The 25,211-nt window shown below is 40.8% G+C and overlaps 1 protein-coding gene across 1 annotated transcript; it reads left to right on the forward strand.

Annotated features, from left to right (window-relative positions):
* The first annotated feature begins 1,610 nt into the window (after positions 1-1,610).
* arhgef25b (Rho guanine nucleotide exchange factor (GEF) 25b) lies at positions 1,611-25,032 on the forward strand. Its single transcript, XM_083939850.1, has 16 exons — positions 1,611-1,860; positions 12,795-13,117; positions 13,220-13,324; positions 16,669-16,796; positions 17,374-17,440; positions 17,616-17,719; positions 17,922-17,991; positions 19,040-19,129; positions 19,207-19,299; positions 19,569-19,619; positions 19,912-19,989; positions 20,088-20,279; positions 20,366-20,546; positions 20,632-20,831; positions 20,927-21,067; positions 24,303-25,032. Exons 1-16 carry the CDS (start codon positions 1,767-1,769, stop codon positions 24,390-24,392), a joined length of 2,007 nt encoding a protein of 668 aa, XP_083795976.1. The 5' UTR covers positions 1,611-1,766; the 3' UTR covers positions 24,393-25,032.
* The last annotated feature ends 179 nt before the right edge of the window (positions 25,033-25,211 follow it).

The following is a 25,211-nucleotide window of genomic DNA, read 5'->3' on the forward strand; positions in this document are numbered from 1 at the left end:
ATGAAAACAATCAGGACATCCCGACGCGGTTCAAGTGGACCAGGAAGTCCAGTGTGGCTGCAGGATGCAAAGGTAACACAGTGGATCCATCTGTTGAACTCTTGTCTTCAGTGACTGTAAAGAAATACTGGTGTTTACTCCTGTGTGCACCTCTTACGTGACCCAAAGTGAAGAGCTATCTGACGGAAAGGAAGAGCAGTTTTGACTGAATATATTTCACTTTCCACACAAAACACCATGGATGCATTTGAGATGTGAAATACCAAAAGCAACCTCCAAACAGAAAAAGCACACATTAACTTATCCCGGTGATTAAATATAGGCTAATTAGGTGTGTGCACGCCAATACATATGCATGCACACACAATAATCCTACATTGTGGAGAGATCAGTGCTTTTCAGCTCACATGGATCATCATGTTAGCAGAGTTTTTAAAAGCTTAACTCGATGGCGAAAAGCGCAAGAGCGTTTTGATATTTTTACAGCTGTAATCTGTCCTCAGTGGATTGAGATTTCAGGGTTGTGTCGACCTGTGACGCTTTTCTATCTATCTGTGCGTGGAGCTGTCTAATATACGCCTGTCGCTTAACAGCAGCTGATGTCTCCTCTTCCTGTTTTTTTCTTTTTCACTGACTTTGTCCATGTTTGAGTTCATATGAGTTTATGCATAAATCACTGTGAATCACACTACCGGCTGCCATGAGCCTGGACATCTGCGCTCAGAAGATCATGTAGTCATGAATGCTTAATCTTGGCTTTGAGATTAAATCGGTCTGCCTCCATCCTGCCCGCTCAGTTTGCTGTGTGGGATATTTCCACATGTTGGTTTTTCCACAGCAGATGAAATATTTCGGTACATGTGGTGACAAAGGAGAGCAGGCAACTGTCTTTTTGATTAGAGAGGGTGGTTTTTATAGTTTTTTAGTTATATGAGTTAGATGTTTTGATTCATAACTTTACTGCAAGTAACTGAGGCTGCTTTTATTGCGTTTTCCTGGGTTTAAAAAATCAAAACGTGCTAATTCTGGTGGAAAAGGGGCATACTTTTTTCCTACCCTGTTTATCACTGACTTCATACATTTAGGTGTTTGCTGTTTGCATTTTAGTGGGAGTTAGCTTGTGACATTATGTACAGTGTGAAAATACTTGCTTGCACATTAAATTTAAATATGTTATATTTGAGTAATTTAGCTTGCTGTATAGAGAACAGTTAAATGTCATTGTACAAAAGGCAGCCTCTGCGGCTGTGCGTCCTTTTGAGAATGAGTAGCTGATGAGGGAGGTGTGAAGAGAGAGGGGAGAAGGGGTGGGGAGAGGACTGAGAGGAGGTGGGACTGGGAAACAGATGCTGGCACAGCAGTGCAGCATGTTAGCCGCCACCCCCTTCCTCATCACAGTCCCTCCCATTCCCTGCCTCTCTGTTGCTCCCTCACTTTACTTTTGGTCCCTCTCATAATCTTTGCCCACTATCTGACCACACAGAGAGGCTCGAGAGCACAGGAGAGCACTGTCTCTCTGGGTTTTTGTGCTGTTATTCTTCAAATCATGGGATAGAAACAGCATATTTTTTTAGTCTCAGGGATTTCTACTCAGATTTGGACTATGATCATGGAGCTCTCTGTACACTTTCCTTCCCATCTCCTCAGGGTATTACCACAGGAATAGTGTGTGTGTTTGTGTGTGTGCATGTGCGTGTGTGTGTGTATCCGTCCAGCATGATGCCTATGTCTGATAGTCTTGAGTCTAGCAGCAGGAGTGGATCATCATGAGAGGGGGTCACCACCAGCGAGGTTGTGGGTGTCAGCACCTGTTCAGGAAACTGCTCAGCAAATGTGGCTGCTGCTTTGTTGGAGTTAGAGGTATGTAGATGCTGCAGCAGTTCTGTTGAGTTGTTATTGATGATGAAACTATTTTTGTTGCCTGTACACAGTGTTTTGTAATGTTAGGAGATGCACTTGGTTCCTTCTGATGACCAGACTTTTAAAGGGATTCATCACTGATTATATTGTGGACGATATACCAAACTTATATGTTAGCTGTATGTATAGATGCAAAAAAGGTATGAAATACACTCAATATTGCTCTCACTTGTGTCAACCATTACTGCTTGATAGGACCCCTTACATATACCACTGACTTATTTTCTTTATTGTAACATAAGTTGGTAGTTTACCTGGGGTCCAGCCTCCTAATGTTTGTCCTGTTATGTTGGTTTGTATTTATTTATTTAGTCTAAACTTATGCAGTTACAGTAGTGTTTGCACTGTTGTTATGCACAACCAAAAATGGCTGCTTTTTTGACAGTAGGGAGGATGACCTGAAACAACGAAGCTCACCATGTTAAATCTGCTAACTATTAGCAGCAACCTCAACCAGAAAATAGTGTGCTACAACGTTGCTGTCCCTGTTAGGTTTGGGTTAATGTTTGAGGGCAAATGTGGTGTATTTTGTATTTGTTTGTCTTGTTGACAAGTGGCTTCACCATCGTAGGCTACAGCCCTTGAACCTGGCGACAATGTCAGGTGAGAATGTCTGCCGGATTTAAGGTACAAAGTGTTGGAAAACGTTGCACTGTATGTTGATGATTACTTCTACCATTAAAGAAAAAGAGATGAGGCTGAACAGTGGGTACTCCTTTAAATAGGAACTCCATGAAATACCAAGACAGACTGAAAGAGTTCGCTCCAAGATGACACAGTGGCAGTACTGTTTCTATATCTTAAACAGAAAACAAGGTAGAGACAGTTTCAGTCTTATTTCTTTCAGCATTCATTTACAATCAGCAGCCCATATTTAGAAGAATGTGATACACAGAGAGTAGCCAGAGATTCATGTCTCAACAGAAGTCAATGTTGGAGTCACATCTGGATCTCTGCAGTGTCTCTGAATATGCTGCTCATCACAGAAACATGAATCAATGAGTCACTGTCCCGATGTTCCTCTCCCTAGAAAACTAGGCTTAAAGACCACCATCATTCCATCAACGCACACACACACACACACACACACACACACACACACACACACACACACACACACACACACACACACACACACACACACACACACACACACACACACAGTTAGTTAGATATCATCTTTGAAAATAATATTTATGATTCATGAAACCCAGAATAGAACATCTTCATTTTGATCTCTTTTAGCATCACTGTTGATAATTAGATATTATGAGATGAAAGCATTAAGTTGGTTTATGGTCGCCTTAGTGTCCTCGGTGCGATTACGTCACCACGTCATTAATGTTAATGTAGCCTACACAATTGTATAAATGCAGTGTTGGTTGTGCATTTGTGTTTACTACTACTTTACAGAGAATACTGAAACAAAGCAGTGAGCGTAAATGAATGTAACCCTAGATTTGCACTAAACTCCCAAAGCTTTTGTGAGATTCGCTTTCCAACCACATATATGGACCTTAACTATTCAATTAAATGCCTAACTTTAACCATCTCACAGGACTTTTGCAAGTCTTGAGTTGCCATCTAGACATTGCCCATAAAAGTCTCTTTGCATGCTAGCCTACAGTGTTTTAAGCTTTAGCATTTTGTTTTTTGTGTCTGCTGATGATATTATCATTTATGCTGCTCACTGTTGTACAGTAGCATCGTTCTTGTAACAGAAGCTAAAGCTTTTTAGCTTGGAAGCAAACACTAACAAAGTTAGCTAGCTAGCACAACTTGGAAGATTCTTAGATTAGTTTGTTTGACATTATGAGAAAAGAGACATTACATCACACAAGTCTAAAAAATATCAAGGCTAACACAAGAAAGTCCAGGACATAAGAGTTGTGGTGTCTGTGAACTTTCAAGTAGCACTAGCTAGCTTGCTTTGTAATCATGAGCTTGCCTGCTAAAATCCTTAGCTACTGTTACAAGAACAATCTCTAATTGGCAGTGAAAGAAAAATCTTAGTTTCCCTTCTTTTATTACCAACTGATTGGAGGTTGAAGTAAAAGTATAAAGCCTTCTTTTTACACTCCATTTTCATTTATTCATCAATATTGTTATATTTTTGACTACAGTAGACTGTTAATGTTTTACAAGTCGGTTTCAGGGCTCCATATGTGGCAGCATTTGTGGACTTTCGCAGAAAGCGTGGGGTCCTGCACCACCCTGTCTGGGTTTAATTTGCAATAATGACCTGCTCGCTCAACGTTATCCATTAATTATTAAAGAGTTTTCTTTTCTCTCTTTTTGTTTCTGCATAGCGAGTGTTTTCATATCAGACACATTTTTGACTGCATCTAAAAACTTTGAGTGATTTTCTTAATCTGTACCCCCACAATACTGCTTCATAGCAAAGTCAGCTATACACAAACACACTTAAGAACACACACACACACACACACACACACACACACACACACACACACACACACACACACACACACACACACACACACACACACACACACAAACACGCACGCACCCATTACTGCCCTGACCCTTAATCCTCTGTTGTTCCAGTTGCTCGTGGAGTGATTACAGAACAGCTCTCCTCTGAGCTGCACTGTTCTGACAGACCCTGCAAATAGACATGTTGAATATATAAAAATGAAAACAGCCTTGAGTTAAGATGCTTGGCTTTCTCTACCTTTGATCACATAGATTAATAAAACATCTCAGACACTTTTCTTTTGGCCACACATCATCGGTGTGATGTGGTGTCAGTGTTGCTAATACAAAAGGTGTTATCTTCTCGTCTGACTCTAAAAATACCCTCTTTGTCCGTTTGTGAGTCTGTGGATGAGTTTGCTTTGTTTATAGAAAGCCCGGCAGTTAGAGTCAGGATAGCACCAGCTCTCCGTTTTTTCCATCTGTTTATCTCTTCATACTTACCCTTTCTCTTCATGTGGTTGCGATAATACTTTTGCTGAAGAGCCCTTTTCTAATATTTCCAAGTGTTCTTATGTGGTTTGGGGCTTTCTCCTCTGTTTTTATGGCTTCCTAACTCCCTCTACCTCCACTGAAGACTTACAACTCCTCCATTCTGCGGTCTCTCTCATCGAGTGTTTAATTTCATTTGGCACTATTTCCAACAGATATTTATAAAGGCAGACAAACACCTCCAGATAAAGTATGTTTGGGGTAACTTATTTGGAAATCGACTTAAATGTCCTGCTAACAATCTCACTGTCTTATCACACATTCATCACTGTGGCTAAGAAACTACCATGACTAACAGTCCATTAGTCCACCAGTGTGTTTGTCATCACTGCCAGTATGTGGAGAAGTAAACATGATGACTAACAAGCATCACCTACATATACAGAAGCTTATCTTTAGGCTCAGCCATGTTGCACTTTTGCATTAAGTAGTTTGATGTAATATTGTCACTGAACCGCCAGACTGCCTGATCTTTATTTATACTTGATTTGCATTAAAGCACACAATCAGACAATTAGACATGGTCCTGTTTCCCTACAGGAGAAGACAACCTCTCTTTAAGCAAGACACATTTATTTGTAGAGCAAAGGCAATTCTTAGTGCTTTAATTAATGCATCAATCAGGAAATATACATTCAAACAATAAAATACAGGTTAAAAGAATAGTTTAAGCTGCTATAATTAATATTTGATATCAACAATACATCAAATGACTACATATATGAGAAAGGGTTGTTTGTGGTGATGCATTTACTGAGAAATGTCACTCAATTCTGCAGCAGTTCCCCTAAGATCTACAGAGCTTTTTTGGCATCTTTCAGCTCATTGTTTGGGTTTGGAGCTCATTTTCAGCTGCAGCAGAAAGTTTGCAGCAAAAAAGGTCATATGTAAATACTGTATGCTTACTCATTCTTGTTCTCCCTAACCTCCAACCTTAAACTCTGACCTTAGTCCAAACTTCAGCGAGGGGACAGGGTTAGGCCAAGAAGTTTTCCAAGGATGACCACAATGTACGAGTGAGAAGCCACATCAGCAGCCTGTGGGAAAAAGGAAGTGGTAGCATGAGGAGTAAATGTCCTGCGACACTGTGAAAACTGTAACTGGGTCAGTTGTCAAGATGCAGGATATATTTTGCATGTGATATGAAGGGACATTAGTCAAAATCACTCTTGTCATAATTTATTTAGTATACAATCAACCTCATAATGGCTGAGGTCACAGACGCTGACAGCAACAAGAGACAACAAATCGCAGGCATGACACTAAGTTATACACCTATTTTGTAACTGTATATATATGGCAACATACATGATGACATGTATGTTCACGTGCCTGGTATATCTCAGTTTAATCTTACTTACGAAACCATTTTCTGATGCAGCAGTGGCAGCTGGCCAGTGAATAGCAGATAGTCTTAGCAGTAGCTAAGATTGACAGCAAATTATGCTTTGAGCCACATGTGAATGCTGTGTGCAAAAAAGCTCACCAGCGTATGTAGTTTTATCATAAGCCCTACAGTTTTAATGTCGACACCACTTTTATGAAAAGGTTTTACTCTTGTTTTATTGAATCTGTCCTCACCTTTGGTTTTATCTGCTGGCACAGCGCACTTTCCCTGCAACAAAAACATTGGTTGCAGGGGATCGTTAAAATGTGCACAAAGATTGCTGCCACTGAACTGAAGAACCTCCATGACCTGTACAAAATCAGGGTAAAAAGCACATTCAATCATTGCAGACTCATCTCACCCACTGCACTGTGAATTCATGTTACTGCCATCAGGGCGCAGATACAAGCAGCCTTTCTGCTAGACCAACAGACTAAAAAAAATCCCTCATGCTGGCTGCAATCAGTCAGATCAATGACCACAGGAAATTGAGATTTGTTTTTATCTTTTTGTTGTCTTGGGTTGTTGTTTTTATAATGTTTTATTTTTGACATTTGTTGTTTGCTGTGCCTCTTTCACTGTTGGCTGTACAACCAATGGCCCCTTGGGATAATAAAGATACCTTGAACCTCGAACTTAGCGGCAAAATTGGCTGGAAGCAGCAATATTTTGAAGTAAATAACATAAGTGAAGGCCAGTGACTGACTATAGGTGGGAAGTTGATGCACAGAGAGATCAGCTGATCAGATCCTGGTTTAACCTTGAGCTTTATTTGGCATACTTGCATGTGGCCAACCCTGATCTGAGCCTTTTTGAAAAGTGACATGAACTAAGTAGTGTCAGGCAATGATCTTGACTCCAATACAAAACACGTCTCCTGGATAAGTTTGAACTATTTACTGAAGCAAAAAAAATCAAAAACAAACAAACAGTACAAAACATGTATTTGAAAGGGTCACAAAACTATTTGCTCTGCAGACATCTGGCTTACTTCCTTAATTAATTACAGCTGTGTCTATGACATCACTTATATAACAATGGGAGCGTTACTTTTAAAAATTAATTATAAAACAAATATCCAATTCCTCAGGATACTAATATACATAAAATGCAAACTTAACATGTTAAATAATATTTACATTCTCTAAATTATATGTCTCACATTTGTGGCCATTAATTCGCTAGGCGGGAAAGAAGCTTATTTTGAAACTTAAATTACGAATCTAAACAGGGTTTAACAACCTAACAACATCAAACGGTATTGTCTTTGTTTTTCACACAGCTTCATGGATGCATTGATTAATGTGGCCTTTTTACATGTTAATAGTCTTCTCTCGTGCTTAGGACGGAGACCACTCATTAGTTTAATGTGAAGCAAAGAAGATGACACATTTATGTGTGTGAGTTTTTAATTCTATTAATCTGTCACTCTTCTGGATTGATAATCTGTGCATCAACTCTGTGTGGGAGAGAGTGAATGCAGACGACATGTACTTCTGGTGATGACTAAGAAGTATTTCCATGGCAGTATTTCAACAGGAAGTGATGCAAGCTTTTTAACCCAAAAAGAACTGGACTTCATTGCAATAATGGTAATTTCATACATCAGCATTCACACAGAATATGAAGCAACAGCAGTAATCAGCTCCCGGACACAAACAAATGAAGGTCTGGCCCTGAACATGTGTAGGCTTGAGTCATGCTTAGACTTGTTGAAGTGTCATCATTTAGTTTGAGGCTCCAACAGCATCACAATAATTCCTGCTGTTGCTGACCTTGACCATTTATGGGGCTTTGTGGGGAAAGACGTCGTTAACTCTTTCCATCTGCGTTAACAGAGAGACTTCCAGGATGTAAAATAGGTCATGGAAGCACGGAGCACAAATACAGTATGAGTTCATCATTGTGATACCCCAAACATAATAATGAACCTCTCTTTACACACCTGATGCATTATACAATATTTTATAATCTCTTAACAGTATTATGAAACCTAAAATCTAAATGTTTTATTTTCATTCAAAAATAGCATTGCAGTGATTAGTATTCACCCATCTGCCACACATTACACATTATATCACATCTTGTTATCTGTTGATGACGGACTACAACAAAGTTTTACACAAACAGTCAATAGTAATATTGATATGGTTTATATTATGGTATTAATATTTGTAAAGTTGGATAGTATTTATTGTTTCAGTCTGATCGCTGGGAGAATTCGCTCACATTAGCATGGGCGATGACTCTAGTTGTTTAACCACCTGTGTGCGGTTGTGTTAGAGATGGAGTGGGTCGCCATATTTTTTGTTGTTTTTCACACATTATTATAATAAGTTTATATTCACTTTTGGATCTCAGTGAATGTTTTTGTTTGCGCGTCATATAGCCAACCCAGATCTGACCTCAGCCTCACAGCCCTTTTGAGTTTTTTTCCTGTAGTAGCTACACACACCCTTAGCTTCTCAGTGAGAGTAGATCATACTAAGTCACTTTTTAGTGTGTCAGACCAAAACTCCTGCACACTGGCTCCATTCACAGTTTTATTGTTGTCAAGGTGATGATGCTGTGTAGCTTTGTAATCATTGATGAATGTGATTTAAACTGCAGTTAAGTATGTTTCTCTGTTAAAAAGTACAATAGAAAAAGGGAAAACTACTGACTTTAAATGTCCCAAATTGTCTTTTTTTGATAATAAAGCAGGTCTAGGTGCTACAGTAATAAATACTGTGAAAGTATCAAAAGAGAAATGCTCACAGCCCGTATTCAGAAACTGAGCCTTTAAACGAGCCTTCAACTATATGATATACTGTATACTGTAGGTAGAAAGTGCAGCTACAGTTCTGTTATTCATTCCCCGTCTGCAGAGATGCTGAGAGTGCAGATGGGGAAGACCCAGAAACTCTGGGCAGACTGGGCTCTTTTGGGAGTGGGTCTTTAAGAAACTCTGTACATGAAAACACCTCCATGACTAGCTATATAAAATAAGAGATAAGAATAAGAAAAAGGTTTTCTCAAAATTGATGTTCAACTTTTACATCCACTCTTTGCTTTTTTCATGAGGTTTACACAAGAAGAAGATTTTAATATAATCAGAATGTCCATAAAGCTGCATGCGAGGATGCTTTCACAGCATGCATGCTTGCAAACTGATGGCTGACACTCCCTGTGGTGCAGATGGTGGTCCAGCAGTTGCTCTGTGGGAAAATGACACATTACATAAGCGTCTAAAACAAACACGACAAGCTGAGTCGCTCAGCTCAGCAGTGATTTGGACGCCACAATGACCATTATGCATCATTACGGGTCAGTTCATAGAAAATTCTGATGTGTTTGTAGAAAACCCTGCATTAAGGTGCACTTTTGGTGTCATTTCACCAGATGGTAAGGTGGTTGTAGGGTTCCTGAATGACCTGAATTTGATAGATGAAAAACAAGGAGACCAGATGTCAACCTCTGTGATATCATACCGTGTGTGTGTGTGTGTGTGTGTGTGTGTGTGTGTGTGTGTGTGTGTGTGTGTGTGTGTGTGTGTGTGTGTGTGTGTGTGTGTGTGTGTGTGTGTGTGTGTGTGTGTGTGTGTGTGTGTGTGTGTGTGTGTGTGTGTGTGTGTGAGTGTGTGTGTGGCCCTTTGGATTTTGGTATCAGGAAGTCATTTTGGTAAAGTCATTCTGTGTTAGGGTTAAATGTAGAGGTGTTGGTGGGCTGTCTTGGTTGTCATGAGCGTGCTACTCTAAGATGGTAAATGCCAGACTTCACACCAGCTTAACGTGAGCGTGTTAGAATAGTCATTGTGAAAGCTTTCATTTAGCTCAGCCTCACAGAGTTAATTGTGAGCTGTAGACTCTTGTTTGTCCCAGAAACCCACTGGTTCAAACCTCGGCCCAGAACCACCAAACACACACACACACACACACACACACACACACACACACACACACTCTGACCCACCTCCCTTCCCTCTTAATCATCCCAAAATAGAAATGAGTTTGTGTTGTTCACTGCATGAGTTCAGTGCCAGGCGATGATTTAGTTTGATTACAGTCTTATTAGAATCCAACCTACTTCACTTATCTGCAGACTGAACTTTTGAAACATTAAGATGATAAATAATACAGTGCATTTATTTGAATAAAATCATCATTTCATGATCCCAAATGTTTCCAACAATGTTCAAACCCAGAGAAATGTGTTATTTTATTTGGTCACAATGGCGTCATATCCCCTCTGTACCTGAGTGTTGTGGTTGTCAGAAATGTACCTTTTTATCCAGTTTTAAGCCACATTTATACAATACTGTCATAAACCTGGCTGGCTCTAGGCCATGACAAAGAAAGAGACACAAAATGACGATGATTTAAGTGATTTATTAACAAAAGTATATATATATATATATATATATATATATATATATATATATATAAAGTGAAACTAAATACAAGTATGAGGTGTGAGGATCAGTCACATCAGTAGTGTGCATGTGGATGTGTGTCAAATGTGCAAAACAGCAATAATGCTTCTTGTGTCGACAGGGAAGAGAGAAAGAGAGAGCTCCAGGAAGCTGGGCCTTTTATTTCCTGTGGAGCACTGGGCCCATGTGCTCGAGATCAGGCTGCATCAGCTAACACCTAAGACAAAATGATATGTAGCGTTAGAGCAGACAGACACACACAGCTAGCAGGGCCGTCACCAGTGGCGGATAAAGGTGGTCAGGCTCCCCCCACATAATTAATCATGCTTCATCAGAAAACGGGTCGAACGAAGCACAAAGAACGAAAGTCATCTGGCGAGAGTCAGGTTAAAAAAAAACACTAGAACAGAAGAAGAGTCTGCAAACTTAAAGAATCCTGTCAATTTAGGAATTTTCTTTAGTAGAACTTGTCCTGTTCTTTCAGTCGTTGGGCTTTTCTTTTTCGTGCTCCACTGTCACATTTACTTTCTGATATTTCACTGCTGTACTGTGTAGTAACAGTGAGTGATGTATTAATGGACAACAAAACTGACCTTATGAACCCATCCACATGATGGCAGCTGATTGGGTAAATGTGTCCCATATCCGTCCAATCAGGGACTTAATTTTTTTTTAATGTTTCTGAGGGCCCCAATAGGAGACAAGGTTTTTTTTTACCAGTGCTAAATTAAAAAAATGTAAATAGTCTGGCTAATCCGGGGCCCCTGCACACCTGGGACTGCCAGCATGTGCCTTTGGCCTTAAGTTATCAGAGAAACAAGCACAGCAAATGTTTGTGGCAGCTCGGCTCGCGGTCCCTCCGGGAGGACCTGTGTCTGCCGGACAGCGTCAGAGAAACACTGGAAGACAACAACTCCCCTGATCCCACGCTTTTTGACGTCACCAAACTTTTGATAGTGTTTTGATTGAGAGACCCCTAGCAGTAGAAAATAACTTATTGTCTGTTTAATTTGTTTTGTTTTTTTGTATTTCTGAAAATTTAGCTGGTCCCTGTGAAATAAAAGGATATCTGAAATGAAGCAGGAGGAAAAACACATTATTTAGTATTTCATGTCAATATGGCGTCTTGTTTAATTGTGGTATTGCACAGTTTTGGGAATGGCTGACCCAGATTTCCACTGGCTTCTTGAAAGCTTATTATTATGATTACAGCTTACATAAATGTGCTGACAGGGAATAGTGGCTTCTGGGAAGAGTCCAAAACGACAAAATGAGGCTCCTGAGAGATCCACTTTGCTACAATCAGCAGAACAGAGTGAAATGTTAATGTTAGGGTGCTTGATTAAAACAGCGTGGTAGAAGATTATGTACCAGTTTCCATATTCAAGAGACTTAGAACTGGAAAACGAAATCCAGCTGTGGGCTAAAAGGGTGTCAGCTCCAGTGTTGGTACAGTCTGAGTTGTAGAATGAGGGCAGTTCAGTGCAGACATGATGGGTTTAGTTGTATCCTTTAAATGTTATTGTGGAGAGGTTGCTGGTTCAAGCTCCATTTCCTAATTGCATCCAGGGCATTTCTTTCTTTTTAACAAAAAAAAATACCCAAAGATTAACGTCATGTTGTCTGCATATCTCAGCATGAGGTGCATATCCTCAAATGCAAATCATGTTTGTGTCAGTGCATCAAAAATAAGACTTTCCATGTTCAGTTATGCTTTAAAAGTGTTTCTATACTCGAGCATTGTTTCTAATACAGCTTAGTAAAAAACAGGACAGTGATGGACTTTTGGTTGGTGTCACCACATTTTTGGTTTGGATAAATCTTCTTTTTCGACCATCTCTAACGAATGTAGGCAGTTAGGCTGCATTAAATAATGAGGCCTACCTCATGAGAACAGATGTGTTTATAATCATTTAGGGCCAGTAGGTACAGTAGCTGCAGCTACTAAAGTTACAGTTAGGGCTTAACACAGGAAATTGACCAACATTTTTCTGTAGATATCTGTCTGCAGCATCTGACCTGAGAGGATGGACCCCACAATTAGCTGCTGTATGTTAACCCAATCCTTTTCTTCCTCTCTCTCTGCAGCAGAGTCATACTCTGTGGCGGGCAGTATCGGCAGTATCCCCCCATCAGTGGGCCCTGTGCCCCACCAGGCCTCAGGCAGCTCCAGCCCCTGCTCACACTCCTCGTCTGGAGGATCACGGCACCCTGTCAGCGCCCTTAAGAAGTGGCTCACCAATCCCGTCCGCAAGCTGAGCTCTGATGCCAGAGGAGGAGCGGGAAAAGTCGAGAAGCAGATGTGCAGGTCAGACAGGAGGCAGCCGCCGTCGCTTCTTTCCCACAGTGAAACTCAACTGAGGCCTTTAGAACCGCACGACAACTACACCATCCTCCTGTCTGGAGACACGGTAAGACTTAAAGACAGACGGCTACATTTACTGTATACCTCTTGAGGTAACCTTTGTTGTAAAGATCTTGTTTGTAATGGTTGTTGTGTCTGTGTCTTACAGGTGTGGAAAGACGGTCTGTTGAGTCCAGCACTTCCTTCGCCAACACAGCCACCCTGTCAGACCTACTTATCTGACCTCCTGCAGCACAGAGACACGCAGACTCTAGTAATGTCTCTATTCAATCTCTTTTCTATTCTATTCAAAGGTCTGTCTCAGAAGATACACAGCAGTTGTAGGTGAAGCAGTGAAGTTGTCTCAAATAGATACTGTCCACCAACCTTTATCAAGATGGAGACATTTAGTGTCTGAAATTAATGTTAGAAAATCACAGCTAAAGAATTACAAAACTGAGTCATATTAACAAACAAATAAGACGAGATAAAAATGTTGCCCTATCCACAAGAACATTATAAAAATGTTTGTGGTGCAAAAAAGGGGAAACATATTACATTATGAGGATGGTATGACGGGACACATTGTCTGAAATAGTATTTTTTCTGATCAGACAATATAATTACAGAACAAAGTCATTGAGAGGAACAAACTAGGAATAAATAATGCAAACCACACAAGTCCAAAGAGTTCTCAACACTAAATCCTTCATTTCCCTCAAAGTTATTGTAATTGTTTCAGTGGATCTTCTCTCATTACCAAACCCTGAGTTAATGTAATGCTGGTCTCATGAGTTTGTAATGTATAAATGACAGAAACATATACACTTGAGACAACTCTATGAATTATAAACATCCCTCTGTATCCTGTTCCGTTGTATTAGCACATGAAAGGCTTCACACATCATTTGACTTCCACCAATTGTGCCAAAGGAAAAGCACATATTTTCACATTATTTTCTTGTGCGTTGACACACGGACACTCACAAGCGCATACGACAACTTTCTGGTAATCCTACACTGGTGAATATTCTTTGAAAGGCCCTGTAAAGTGGATTCAATCCTGTGGGCTTTTCTAGACAACATCTGGAAGTACTCAACTAGCAGAGCCGTCTGTAACAGACTGAGACGGGGTCAGGGTTGGGGGTGAGGAGCATACTGTCACGACACCCAAGCAGCCCGAGCAATAAAGAATTAATTAGCTGAGGGGAGCTCCAGGGCCACTGGACGTATGTGAACATAAATTCTGGAGTTGGCTGTTTGAGCGGGTTAAGGGGATAGTTGCTTTTTTTTAAGTGTGTTTGTATGAGTATCTATCGTTGGTCAGTGTATTCCCTAAAGTAGATGGCAGTTAGCACGCTGCCAGTTTGGAGAAGCAGGCAGGAGTACCAACACCGAAGCTAATTAATGTACTGATGTGAATTGGGGCAACGCCTAAACGCATTTTAGCCACTAAAAAGAAGTTTCCTCTCTCTTTTGGCTGTTCAGGCTGCCTCTGTTGAAGTTCTTCTGTGTACTCCGACTCATAAAGGTATTCTCTTGTCTCCACAGCTTTTAGTTGTCGCTGTTATAATCACTCATTTTTATTTTGTTTTATTTGTTTATTCCATTAATCATGGAAGGTCTGCACAGTAACACAGTGCACTGCACAGTTGTGCTTTTATGTAGGAATAAGTTGAGAAGCAGATGTGTTCAAAAAGCAAAGGGCTGTCTGACAGCAAGGTAAAGTACATTGTTTAGCTTCCATGTTGGTACTCCCATCTGCTTCTTCAAACTGGTGGTGTGCTAACCGTCATCTAGCTTGGCGTGAACCTGTCGTTCTTGGTCTCTTCCTTTTCTGGCTGTCGTCTGGTTCATTTCTGTGGTATTGTTTGACATTATTCTGCTTGTTGAATTACTGTCCTCATTTTCAGCTTTTCTCAGTCAAATGGCACAATATTAGTCCATAGACACCAGCTCCTCAACCCTTTAATGTTTTCCTGCCAGATCAGGGTAAATAGAAAAGCCTTATCATCTCATTGAATTCATAATTTGACATTTAAGAAATATGCCTATTCACTCTCTTGCTGTGACTTATGTGAGAAGATTGACATCTCTCACAATCTGCGTGGGAGCAGTAACTTCCTGGAGTCTTCGGTACATCGTCCTGTAAAGCACAAAATGTTGATTTACTGGCTGTTGACTCCAGCTACACATCACCCCTACAGATATGAGAGTGGTATTGATTTTCTAATCTAACTCTTGGCATGAAAGTGAATAAGCATATTTCCCAAAATGCCTCCTTAAGTTTTGGAAGGAGCTAATGGATTTTGTGCTGATCAGAAATTACTGTAAGAGAGAAGGAAACATTTAGAGCAACAATCAAGCTAAGATGAGTTTTAATGGCTTCTGACTCGGATCAGAACCAAAGTGGAGATAGAGTTTGAATCAGCCTCAGATGTTTCTCATCGGCAGGATGTCTGCTGGGTAAAGACGTGATCACAGGACTCACACACAGGGAGAGAGCAAAAAAAGACTGACCCTGAAAAGAATAAGAGAAAATAAATTGAGTCCATATTTGACCTACAAACTGACTCAACAGAAGGATTATCCTCTAGTGCACCGACGTCAAGAGGATTGCAGTCAAATTCACATTCGATTTTACAGCTTTTAGGTGAGGAGTGATATTTGTTACGTAACAGCTCTCCATACTGTGGTCAGTTAACCCAACCTTTATCATCTGACTAGACAACACATGTTTCTCATTATTTACCTTCATCTGTCAGGCCTGATTCTACTTTTCCACATGTCTCTGCCCAACTCAGCGGTAGGGAGAGACATTAAAAAGTGATCATTACTCTCAAGTTACTTTGGATTTGGGGGGCAGGCATGACTTTCCAAAAGGGAGCATAAAATTGTTCTACTGATTTGTTCCCCGGGATTAGGAAGTTTGTGTGGTTGATGCCCACTGGTCAGATATCACGCTGTTACACTTGGAGAAACTACTCTGATCCTTTACTCAAGTCAAAGTACCAACACAAAAGTCTAAGGTTACTCCATCACATTTCTCTAGTCTCTAAAATTCTCTGGTATTTGCTTTATTTTATGAAATATTGGAGAATTTTACCTCAGGCCTCAAAATAAAAACTGAGAAGTTCTGAGGGTAAATCTCTCTTTGGTAAAAGAGTTTGATCTGATATGTTTGAATAATGCCTGTGCACATTTGAGCCATAGTTTATAATGAAATGCATTAAGAATACACGGATAGTACATTCGGTTCTCGGTGGTGCCAAACTGATGTAAGTTCCTGTACTGTAAAGAATATATATTTTTAAATAAAGGACCATTGACTGTGCCTTTATTGGAGCATTTGAATTGAATATGAACATAACCAACGAGTAGAGAGTGATAAAGGTTGCTGTTTATTTGGAAACAAAAATTAACATTTGGAGGAAAGTATACTATATGGTTCTGTACGAACCATGGACATTTTATACGGGTCCTTGACAAGTCATGGAAGAGTTTTAGTTTTTTGTACTTGAAAATGTGTGGGAACCCTGCTCCCTGTCTGTGTCCTCTTATATAATGTGATCCAGTGATGTTTCCCAAAAGCTTTACTGTCTTGTTTGTGTGTTTTAGAGTCAAAAATCCAGCATCAACACTCTGCAAGGGGAAGACAATTACACTGTGACTGATGACTCAGCCAGCCAGTGGTCTGCAACAGTGGACAGTGAAGAGGAGAGAAACATTGCCTTAGAGAAGAGCATGTACGTGTTGATCTCTACATTAAAGGAGGAGTTCGATATACACATATTTGCTTTCTTGCAAAGAGTTTGACTAGAATATTGATGCCAATTTGATGTCTGTACAGTAAGTGGTTAGCTTAGCTTAGCATAAAGAATAGAAACAGGGGGAAACAGCTAGCCTGGCACTGTACAAAGGTAAAGTCAACTTACTAGATCCTCTAATGCTCACTATTATCAAAAAATCTGAGGATGACAAGCTGGGGTTTTACGAGGGATTAACTAACTGGGAAAAATGGCGGTCTTGATTTCTCTGCAGAGACGCCAGGAAGTCTCGAGCTGTAGAGGTGCTGATAGGCGGATGTTGCCCTGGACACAGCCAGGCTAGCTGTCTCTCTCTGTTTACACTACAAGCTAAGCTAACTGTCCGTGTAGCTGCCCATACAGACATCAGAGTGGTATCAACTTTCTCATCAACGAAAAGTGAATGTGCATATTTCCCAAAATGTCGGAACTTCCTTTGACATGTATGATTTTATTTTGACAAAATTCACATTTCAATTAATATCCTTTATATGCTATTTCATAATCTCTCTCTCAGATATGTGCTGACAGAGCTGATAGAGACAGAAAGGCTCTATGTGGAGGATCTTGGACTCATCGTGCAGGTTTGTCTTTTTTCAATAACCTTCTTCAATAACATTCTGCAACATTAACGTCTTAAACCGAGAGAGAAGTTTTGTTTTCCATCTGGAAACGTCTGATTTGATTAGTAGTGTGTGTGTTTGTGTGTGTGTGTGTGTGTGTGTGTGTGTGTGTGTGTGTGTGTGTGTGTGTGTGTAGGGCTACATGGGCACCATGACCAATCAGGGAGTTCCAGAGGACCTGAAAGGGAAGGACAGGATTGTGTTTGGAAACATCCACCAGATCTACGACTGGCATAAGGAGTGAGTCAAAGCCGTCTCTTCAGTTTTCCCCCTCTTAGTTCCTCTGAATTTGAACAATTTTTCCAGCATACACATATTTTTTTGGAGCTCCTCACATTTCCTCACAGTTCAGCATGTGTCATGTCCCCTGTGGCTATGGTGTGTGTGTGTGCGGGTGTGTGTGACTGTTCCTGCCTGACCTTCTCTGATTCGTGTCACACAGTTATTTCCTGGGAGAGCTGGAGAAATGTGTGGGTGATCCAGACAGCCTGGCCCAGCTCTTCATTAAACATGTGAGTCTACAGATCACTGAGTTACAAATGCGGATGAGAACTTCTTGTCTTTTTTTCGTCTGTCTGCATGTTTTCAGTCAAAAAAGCAGTCTCTCAGATCAGAGCTCTGACTGTGTGTGAAGCCTTGGCCCCTCGCCATCCAGATGTGTCTTCATCTTACAGATCAGTTTGTATGCAGGTGCAGCTGCAGAAAAAAACGGTCTCATAATCATCAGCTCTCAAAGCCGACATCAGTGTCAGAGATGCTCCACAGAGACCCCGCTGTGTGTAAATGTGAACTGGAATTACAGATCTGTATGAAAAAGTATTCACGCCCACCTTTTTTTCTTATGTGGTTGTTTAACACTGAACTTTGAGAAAAGACTATTTAATATCAAAGTAAACTCTAGAAAGGGAGTTTCCAAATGAATCCCAAAAATAATCACAGAATAACTGCTGAATTTAAAGACACTCATTACTTGGATTAAATGTCAGTGAATATGTTTTTATTGCATTTGTACATATCAGTATCAGTATCATCTCATTACAGAAGAAAGATACGCTACTGGAGAGCGTCTCAATTGTGTAGTTTTGCGTTCTGAATTAAGCCACAGCAAATTGAACCGTTGTTTCTACTATTTAATGAGTCAGTTACCCCAGAGAGAGAGAGAGAGAGCGTAGGCTGCTCCTCACACAGAGATTTGGAATAATTGTCATATGAGCTTGCTCTCTCTCTAATATTGAAAAAAGCTTTTTTTATATGATAAAACAGGTTGAGGTGCTTTATAAATACTGTGAAAGAATCAAAACACTCGAGCCACAGAAAAACAAACAGTCCATGTTCAGAAACTGTGCCTTCAAATGAGCCGTCAGGACTTCTGTACAGTTGTGATGTCACAACTTTACTATATATAGAGAGAGGTGGTCCACCAGAAGGAGGACTTCGCCTCTCAATATGGAAAGTGCTGTTAAAGTCATTCATTCATTAAAACATGCAAACATATTATAGGAAAAACCCAAATACAAAATGAAAATAGGCATAATATGTCTTAAATTCTTCAATTTCCAGGAACGGCGTCTTCACATGTATGTGGTTTACTGTCAGAACAAACCCAAATCGGAGCACATTGTCTCGGAGTTCATTGAGACCTACTTTGAGGTGAGTAAACTTTCATACTAGAGTCAATTTTACTCAAGCTATTTAAGCTATTTCTCTCTTTTTCTGTTACCCAACAGAATCTCAGGCAGCACTTGGGTCACAGGCTGCAGCTCAATGATCTGCTCATCAAACCTGTTCAGAGGATCATGAAGTATCAACTACTACTGAAGGTTTGCAGTTTAACATGACTGTGCATCTGCAAGCATTGCTCTTTTACAAAGAATTAAATATATAATCAATGTCCACTAGAAGGGATTTGAAAAGGCAAACTGTTTCATAAAGATCTTCCTAGGAAAACGTGTGTGCAGTCATTACATTTTTTACCATGTAGCCTCTGTAATAAAGGCTCTCTTCATCCTCATTTTCTTTTTTTAATATAAGGGTATTTTAGATTCTGATTGAAAATCATTAAGACTCTAAATAAACCACTCTCTGACAGGACTTCCTGAAGTACTACAGCAAAGCAGGAAGGGATGTTGAGGAGCTGCAGGTACGAGCTTGTTACTGAATGTGAACACATACATACAGTGAGCTGCCAGTTTATTAGGTACACCAGGCTAAATCTAATGTGGTCTAATTCAATACACGCCCTGCAATAAATCCTACCTTCATGAAGGTTAAAATGTTAATTTTTTGTTGAACTGTACACCTCTCTTTCAACAAAAAACATTACAACCTTAATGAAAGTATAATTTATTTCACATATTCATATTAGACTGCGTCAGTTTTAGCTCTAACTATTCTATTTGTCACAATATTGTGTTTTCACTTTCTTCCATCAGAGGGCCGTTGAGGTGATGTGTTTCGTGCCAAAACGCTGTAATGATATGATGAATGTGGGCAGGCTGCAAGGTTTTGAGGTGAGATACTGATTATTTCCTTTCCGTCATCACAGGTGAAACACATTTCCAGTGTGACTTACAGTCTGACGATGTTTGTGACAAACACGCTGTTGCAGGGTAAAATCACAGCTCAGGGGAAGCTGCTCCAGCAGGATACCTTCTCCGTCTGTGAACCGGAAAGCGACTTCCCGTCTAGAGCGAGGGAGAGGAGGGTCTTCCTGTTTGAGCAGCTGGTCATCTTCAGTGAGCCAATTGATAAGAAAAAGGGCTTCTCTTTGCCAGGCTACACTTTCAAGAACAGCATCAAGGTGATACTGTTGAAAAACTTCTTTAAAACATCCTTGGTTTAGTGTTGTTTTGTCCTAGTGCTTAACATGTCTCCTGTGTGTTTCAGGTCAGCTGTTTGGGCGTGGAGGAGCGCTCTGAGAATGACCCCTGCAGTCTGGTCCTGACCTCCCGTGGGACTGACGGCAGTGTGACGCGCTTCATCATGCAGGCATTATCTCCAGAAATCCAGCAAGCTTGGCTCGATGACGTGGTCCAGATCTTAGAAACTCAGAGAAACTTCCTTAATGGTACAAGAGCTCAGTGTTTCTTCAATAAAAGATTCAAGAGTTTAGTGCGTTTGAGTAATGTGATGTCTCTTCCTGTCCACTGTAGCCCTTCAGTCTCCAATAGAGTACCAACGCAGGGAAAGCAAGTCAAACAGCCTGGGCAGAAACGTGAGGTCTCCAACTGCATCTGACCTGCGATCTCACTCCTCTGCATCCATGGACCGACGCCTGCAGCCCTGCTTGCTATCTTACAACACCTCCCTGCCCTCGCTGCATCCGCCACACCACAGCCCGGCCTCGAAGGTGGTGAGTGTACAGCAACTCTTCCTCTGCACATTTGTGTACATTAATACACATCTCCCTCTCTATAATATCATTTTTATTTCTCATTCTCTCTGAAGCGCTCTAACCCCTGTGCTGCGACACCTCGAGCAGCTCTCCCTCCACTTTATTCCAACCAACAGCTCAGTTTGTGCACAGAAGTGAAACAAGGCCACCCGATTCCCAATGGCCTGCCTCCCTGCAGCCAGCAGAGCATGCAGGTACAGCAGTTTTTGTCTTTTACAAAATACCTGATGTTACTCTTAAAACTTTCTTTATTAAAAGTAAAAGTCATGGATTCATTCTTACTCGTTTAAAAGCAAAGCAGTATAACAATACAATATACACATGTATCAAAAGTGAAAATATGAATTTGAGGAAAGGTTGATGTGTTCAGTAAACGTTTTTAAAAGTTGTTACTCTCCACATCTGTCTGTACAACTGATTAAGTGGTACACTTGTGAGATTTATCAGGTTAGGACATTTACACACTTAATAACTACCCTGTTAAGTGTTTATCTCGCACGAAATTGAAATTAAATTGGGTGAATCAGAGAGAGCTGTTTTCTCTCTGTCAGCAGCCTGAAGCAGCTGGTGTCATGATCACTGATGATGAGGGGAAATGACCTGATCTGGTGGCCTTTGTCAAATATCCTGTTGTTGTTTCTGTGTGGATTTATAAACCACGTAGACTAATCTGTAGCCAGTGTCATTCAGTCATCCAGTTTATGGAAAATGCACTGACCTCCTGTTTTATCTTATTCGCTCAGACTTCCACCAAGAGGAGGAAATGGTGTGATCGCATATTAGACGTGTTTATCTGGCCTGATTCCAAAGTCGCTCTCGTCCTCTTGTTGTCCCTCTTTGTACTTTCAGATCAGCAGTGTTTCCATCCTGCTTTAGGTGCAGGAGCACAGGCAGGTTTCCCATGTACCTAAAAATTGTTTTTTCTACAGTGCTTATCCCTCTGACTTTTCTGTACATGACATTTTTATGTTATTAACAGCTCCATAATCTTCTTTCTGTCAAATCTAGTGCCTAAGAATAAACTCAAGGTAGTTGTAGATTTTCGTGTGGCTCGTATCAGAATTTGAGAAACAACGAAAATAGCCACTTTTGTAAAGTATACATCACCAATCATGAGTCAATCACAGCTTTTCGGCTCCATTTTTATAGCGTCAAATAACTAATAAGACTAAAATGACAGAAATTTTTTTTTTGATGTAAACTTTGACTTTTGCACTATCTGCTAACATGATGACTTATGAGTGCAGCCAGCCACCAGGGGGTGATCGAGATGTTTGGGCTTCACTTTGGGGGAGCTGTCCAGCCTTCCATCTCTATAGACAGTCCATCTATGTGACAAATCCACAAAGAGTTTTCACCTCACACAGCTCTATGGAGCCTGTTATTGTCTTCCAGTTAGTTGTTTTGGGTTTATGTCCACAACTTTACTGTTAGGCCTGTGAATGTTCTCATTTGTCCAGGTCATCGTTATCCCCAAAGCAAATTTCAGTCAAAAGCAACTGGACTGAAGATGGAAGACGTTTCATCTCTCATCCAAGAGGCTTCATCAGCTCATGTACGCATCTGACCAGGCTGGGACTGGTCCAACTATCTGGTGTGGAGACCCAGGTATTTAACCTCTCACAAGGCCGATGATTTCACTGGAACCCTTTGTGCTCCAAGTGCAAACGTAGATGCACAGTTGTTCTCAATACAACTGATTATCAGGCAAATATCTCTGCACTACTCAGTGACTCTAACACTTATGAAACTCTGAAACAAGACCCTACCAGCGGTTACGAGAGTCTATAGCAACTACAAAAAGAAGCGGTCATTGACAAATCACAACATTACAGGCTCTAGCCCCAGGGCTCAACCCCCTTCTGATGTGGACTCCATATCCATAAAGAAGGGGCCCCGCTCAGGCCCATTGTCAGCAGCATAAACTCGGTCACTTATAACATTGCCAAGCATGTTGCCAATATTCTGGCACCACTGGTGGGCAACAACCCAAACCACATCCAAAACTCCATAGACTTTGTGAACAAAGTCAGAGACCTAAAAATGGATCCAGATGAAACCATGGTATCCTACGATGTGACTTCCTTGTTCACCTGGATTCCAACCATGGAGGCCTTGGCCACGGTAAGAGAACGGCTCACACAGGACAACTCTCAAACCAGACCACATTTGCCAACTTCTGGAATTGTGCCTGAACACCACATATTTCCAGTTTAATGGCACTCTCTTATTACATAGAAAAAACTTTTACCAAACATATAAACTCTGAGGACATAAACATCAAGTTCACCACAGAAGAAGTCAAGGACAACAGTTTGCCTTTCTTAGACTGTGACGTCCATATGGAGAACGACAGGACCCTCCACATTGGGGTATACAGAAAACCCACTCACACAGATCAATATCTATTGTTTGACCCCCACCCCTGGAACACAAGCTTGGCGTTATCTGAACACTGCAACATAGAGCTGATAACGTGCCCACCAGCTCACAAGCTCAAGGGGAAGAACACAAGCACCTGAGAGGCGCCCTCACAACCTGTGGTTACCCCAACTGGACCTTTGTGAAAATGGCAGCTGCTTCCAGAAAGAAAACCAAAGTGTTTGAGAAAGAAAAGGAAAACAAGAGAAACAACATAGTCATTCCGTATGTGGCTGGGGTATCAGAGAAACTCAGGAGGATCTTCAACAAACACTGCATCCCTTTGTATTTCAAACCCAGTAACACACTCAGACAGAGACTAGTACATCCCAAGGACAGAACACCACACAACCACAAAAGCAATCTGGTTTATGCTGTCCAATGCAACGAGGAATGCAAAGATCTCTACATTGCAGAAACAAAACAACCACTGCATAAACGCATGGCCCAACATAGGAGAGATAACTCCTCAGGCCTGGACTCCGCTGTCCACTTACACCTCAAGGAGAAAGCTAACTCCTTTGATTACAACAATGTCCACATCCTGGACGGAGAGGACAGATGGTTTGAAAGAGGAGTAAAAGAAGACATCTATGTAAAAGTGGAAAAACCATCGTTAAACAGAGAAGGAGGTCTGAGACACACTTATTTCCAATTTACAATGCTGCCCTTTCATCCCTTCCTAGGCCATTGGCACGTGGAGCACAAAGGGTTCCAGTGACATCATCGGCCTTGTGAGAGGTTAAATACCTGGATCTCCACACCAGTTAGTTGGACCAGTCCCAGCCTGGTTAGATGCGTACATGAACTGATGAAGCCTCTTGGATGAGAGGTGAAACGTCTTCCTAGACAAATAACCAAGTCCAGTTGCTTTTGACTGAAATTGCTTTGGGGAGAATTTTACTGTTGTGATCCACATCAATTGCATTTTCATTCATCCTGTACTTATGGTTCTGACTGCACACAAGAATTAAGAAACATTCAGTTGGTTGCTTTTTGTGCTTTCAGGGTGTGACTGCCAGTTTCCAGACGACCACTTTAAATGAGGGTGCACGTCCACCCAACAGCCTGGATCAGCTGAAGGAGAGTGAGCAGTAATGACCTGCGGTGACAAATTAACTCACTTTACCTTTCTGGTGGAGCATGTCATGTCAGCATGGTTTGTTTCACTCCTGTACAGAAGTCATCAAGGTTTTAGTGTCTCCATTCTTTACATTATGTCCTCAGTATCCCTTCAGATTTCCTTCAAATACCTTCATGGTTTACCTGGATTTGATCTAGTATAATCATATTGCTGTCTGTATGTTTGTATGTATACTCTGCATATACACACATCTACAGACGCTGATAGCAGATGAGATGAAATGTGTGAAAATAGGGTTTTGAAGCACCACAGAGACTTTACTTCATATTGTATATGTACGGATTTCTTACTTTTTCCATTGAAAATTCATGGATGGATATTTTTGTAATGCTTAATATTTTCATAAGGGACCATTTCCACTGTATTCCTCCCATGAGCTTTGATCTTGAATCTCTTTACGCAGTCGTACTCTGTGTTCTCAAATGACTGCATCCTTGGAATCACTGCGTAACGGCAGAGTCCAGCTTCACCGTGGGATCTGAATCTACTTGAGATTTGTTTGTCTTTGTGTTCCCTGCAGATTAAAGCTATGTTTTCCCTTTGGTGTTCTGTTTTGACCCCCGCCATTGTAAGACTGTTCCGGACAAAACACATTTGCAGACTCACACAAAGCACCCGTCGGAAAGAGGAATAAAGAGAACAAGGATAAACCAGAGGTGCTCCCCTGTTACTGTCATTTTGAATGTAAATAACCTCATGTGGGATATCAATAAAGCTTTTTGACTTGTTGTGTCCTGATACACACACGGAAGTGAAGAGAAATGCTTTTTTCA

This window comes from Echiichthys vipera, assembly GCF_963691815.1.
Source record: "Echiichthys vipera genome assembly, chromosome: X".
Classification (NCBI taxonomy): Eukaryota; Metazoa; Chordata; class Actinopteri; order Perciformes; family Trachinidae; genus Echiichthys; species Echiichthys vipera.

Bases quoted from the DNA above. Each gene is read 5' to 3' on its own strand.
- arhgef25b (XM_083939850.1), top strand. From the start codon at position 1,767: ATGAGAGGGGGTCACCACCAGCGAGGTTGTGGGTGTCAGCACCTGTTC. The intron at 20,280-20,365 runs GTGATACTGTTG...TGTGTGTTTCAG, and splicing joins CTTTCAAGAACAGCATCAAG to GTCAGCTGTTTGGGCGTGGA. The intron at 20,832-20,926 runs GTGAGTGTACAG...TTCTCTCTGAAG, and splicing joins ACAGCCCGGCCTCGAAGGTG to CGCTCTAACCCCTGTGCTGC.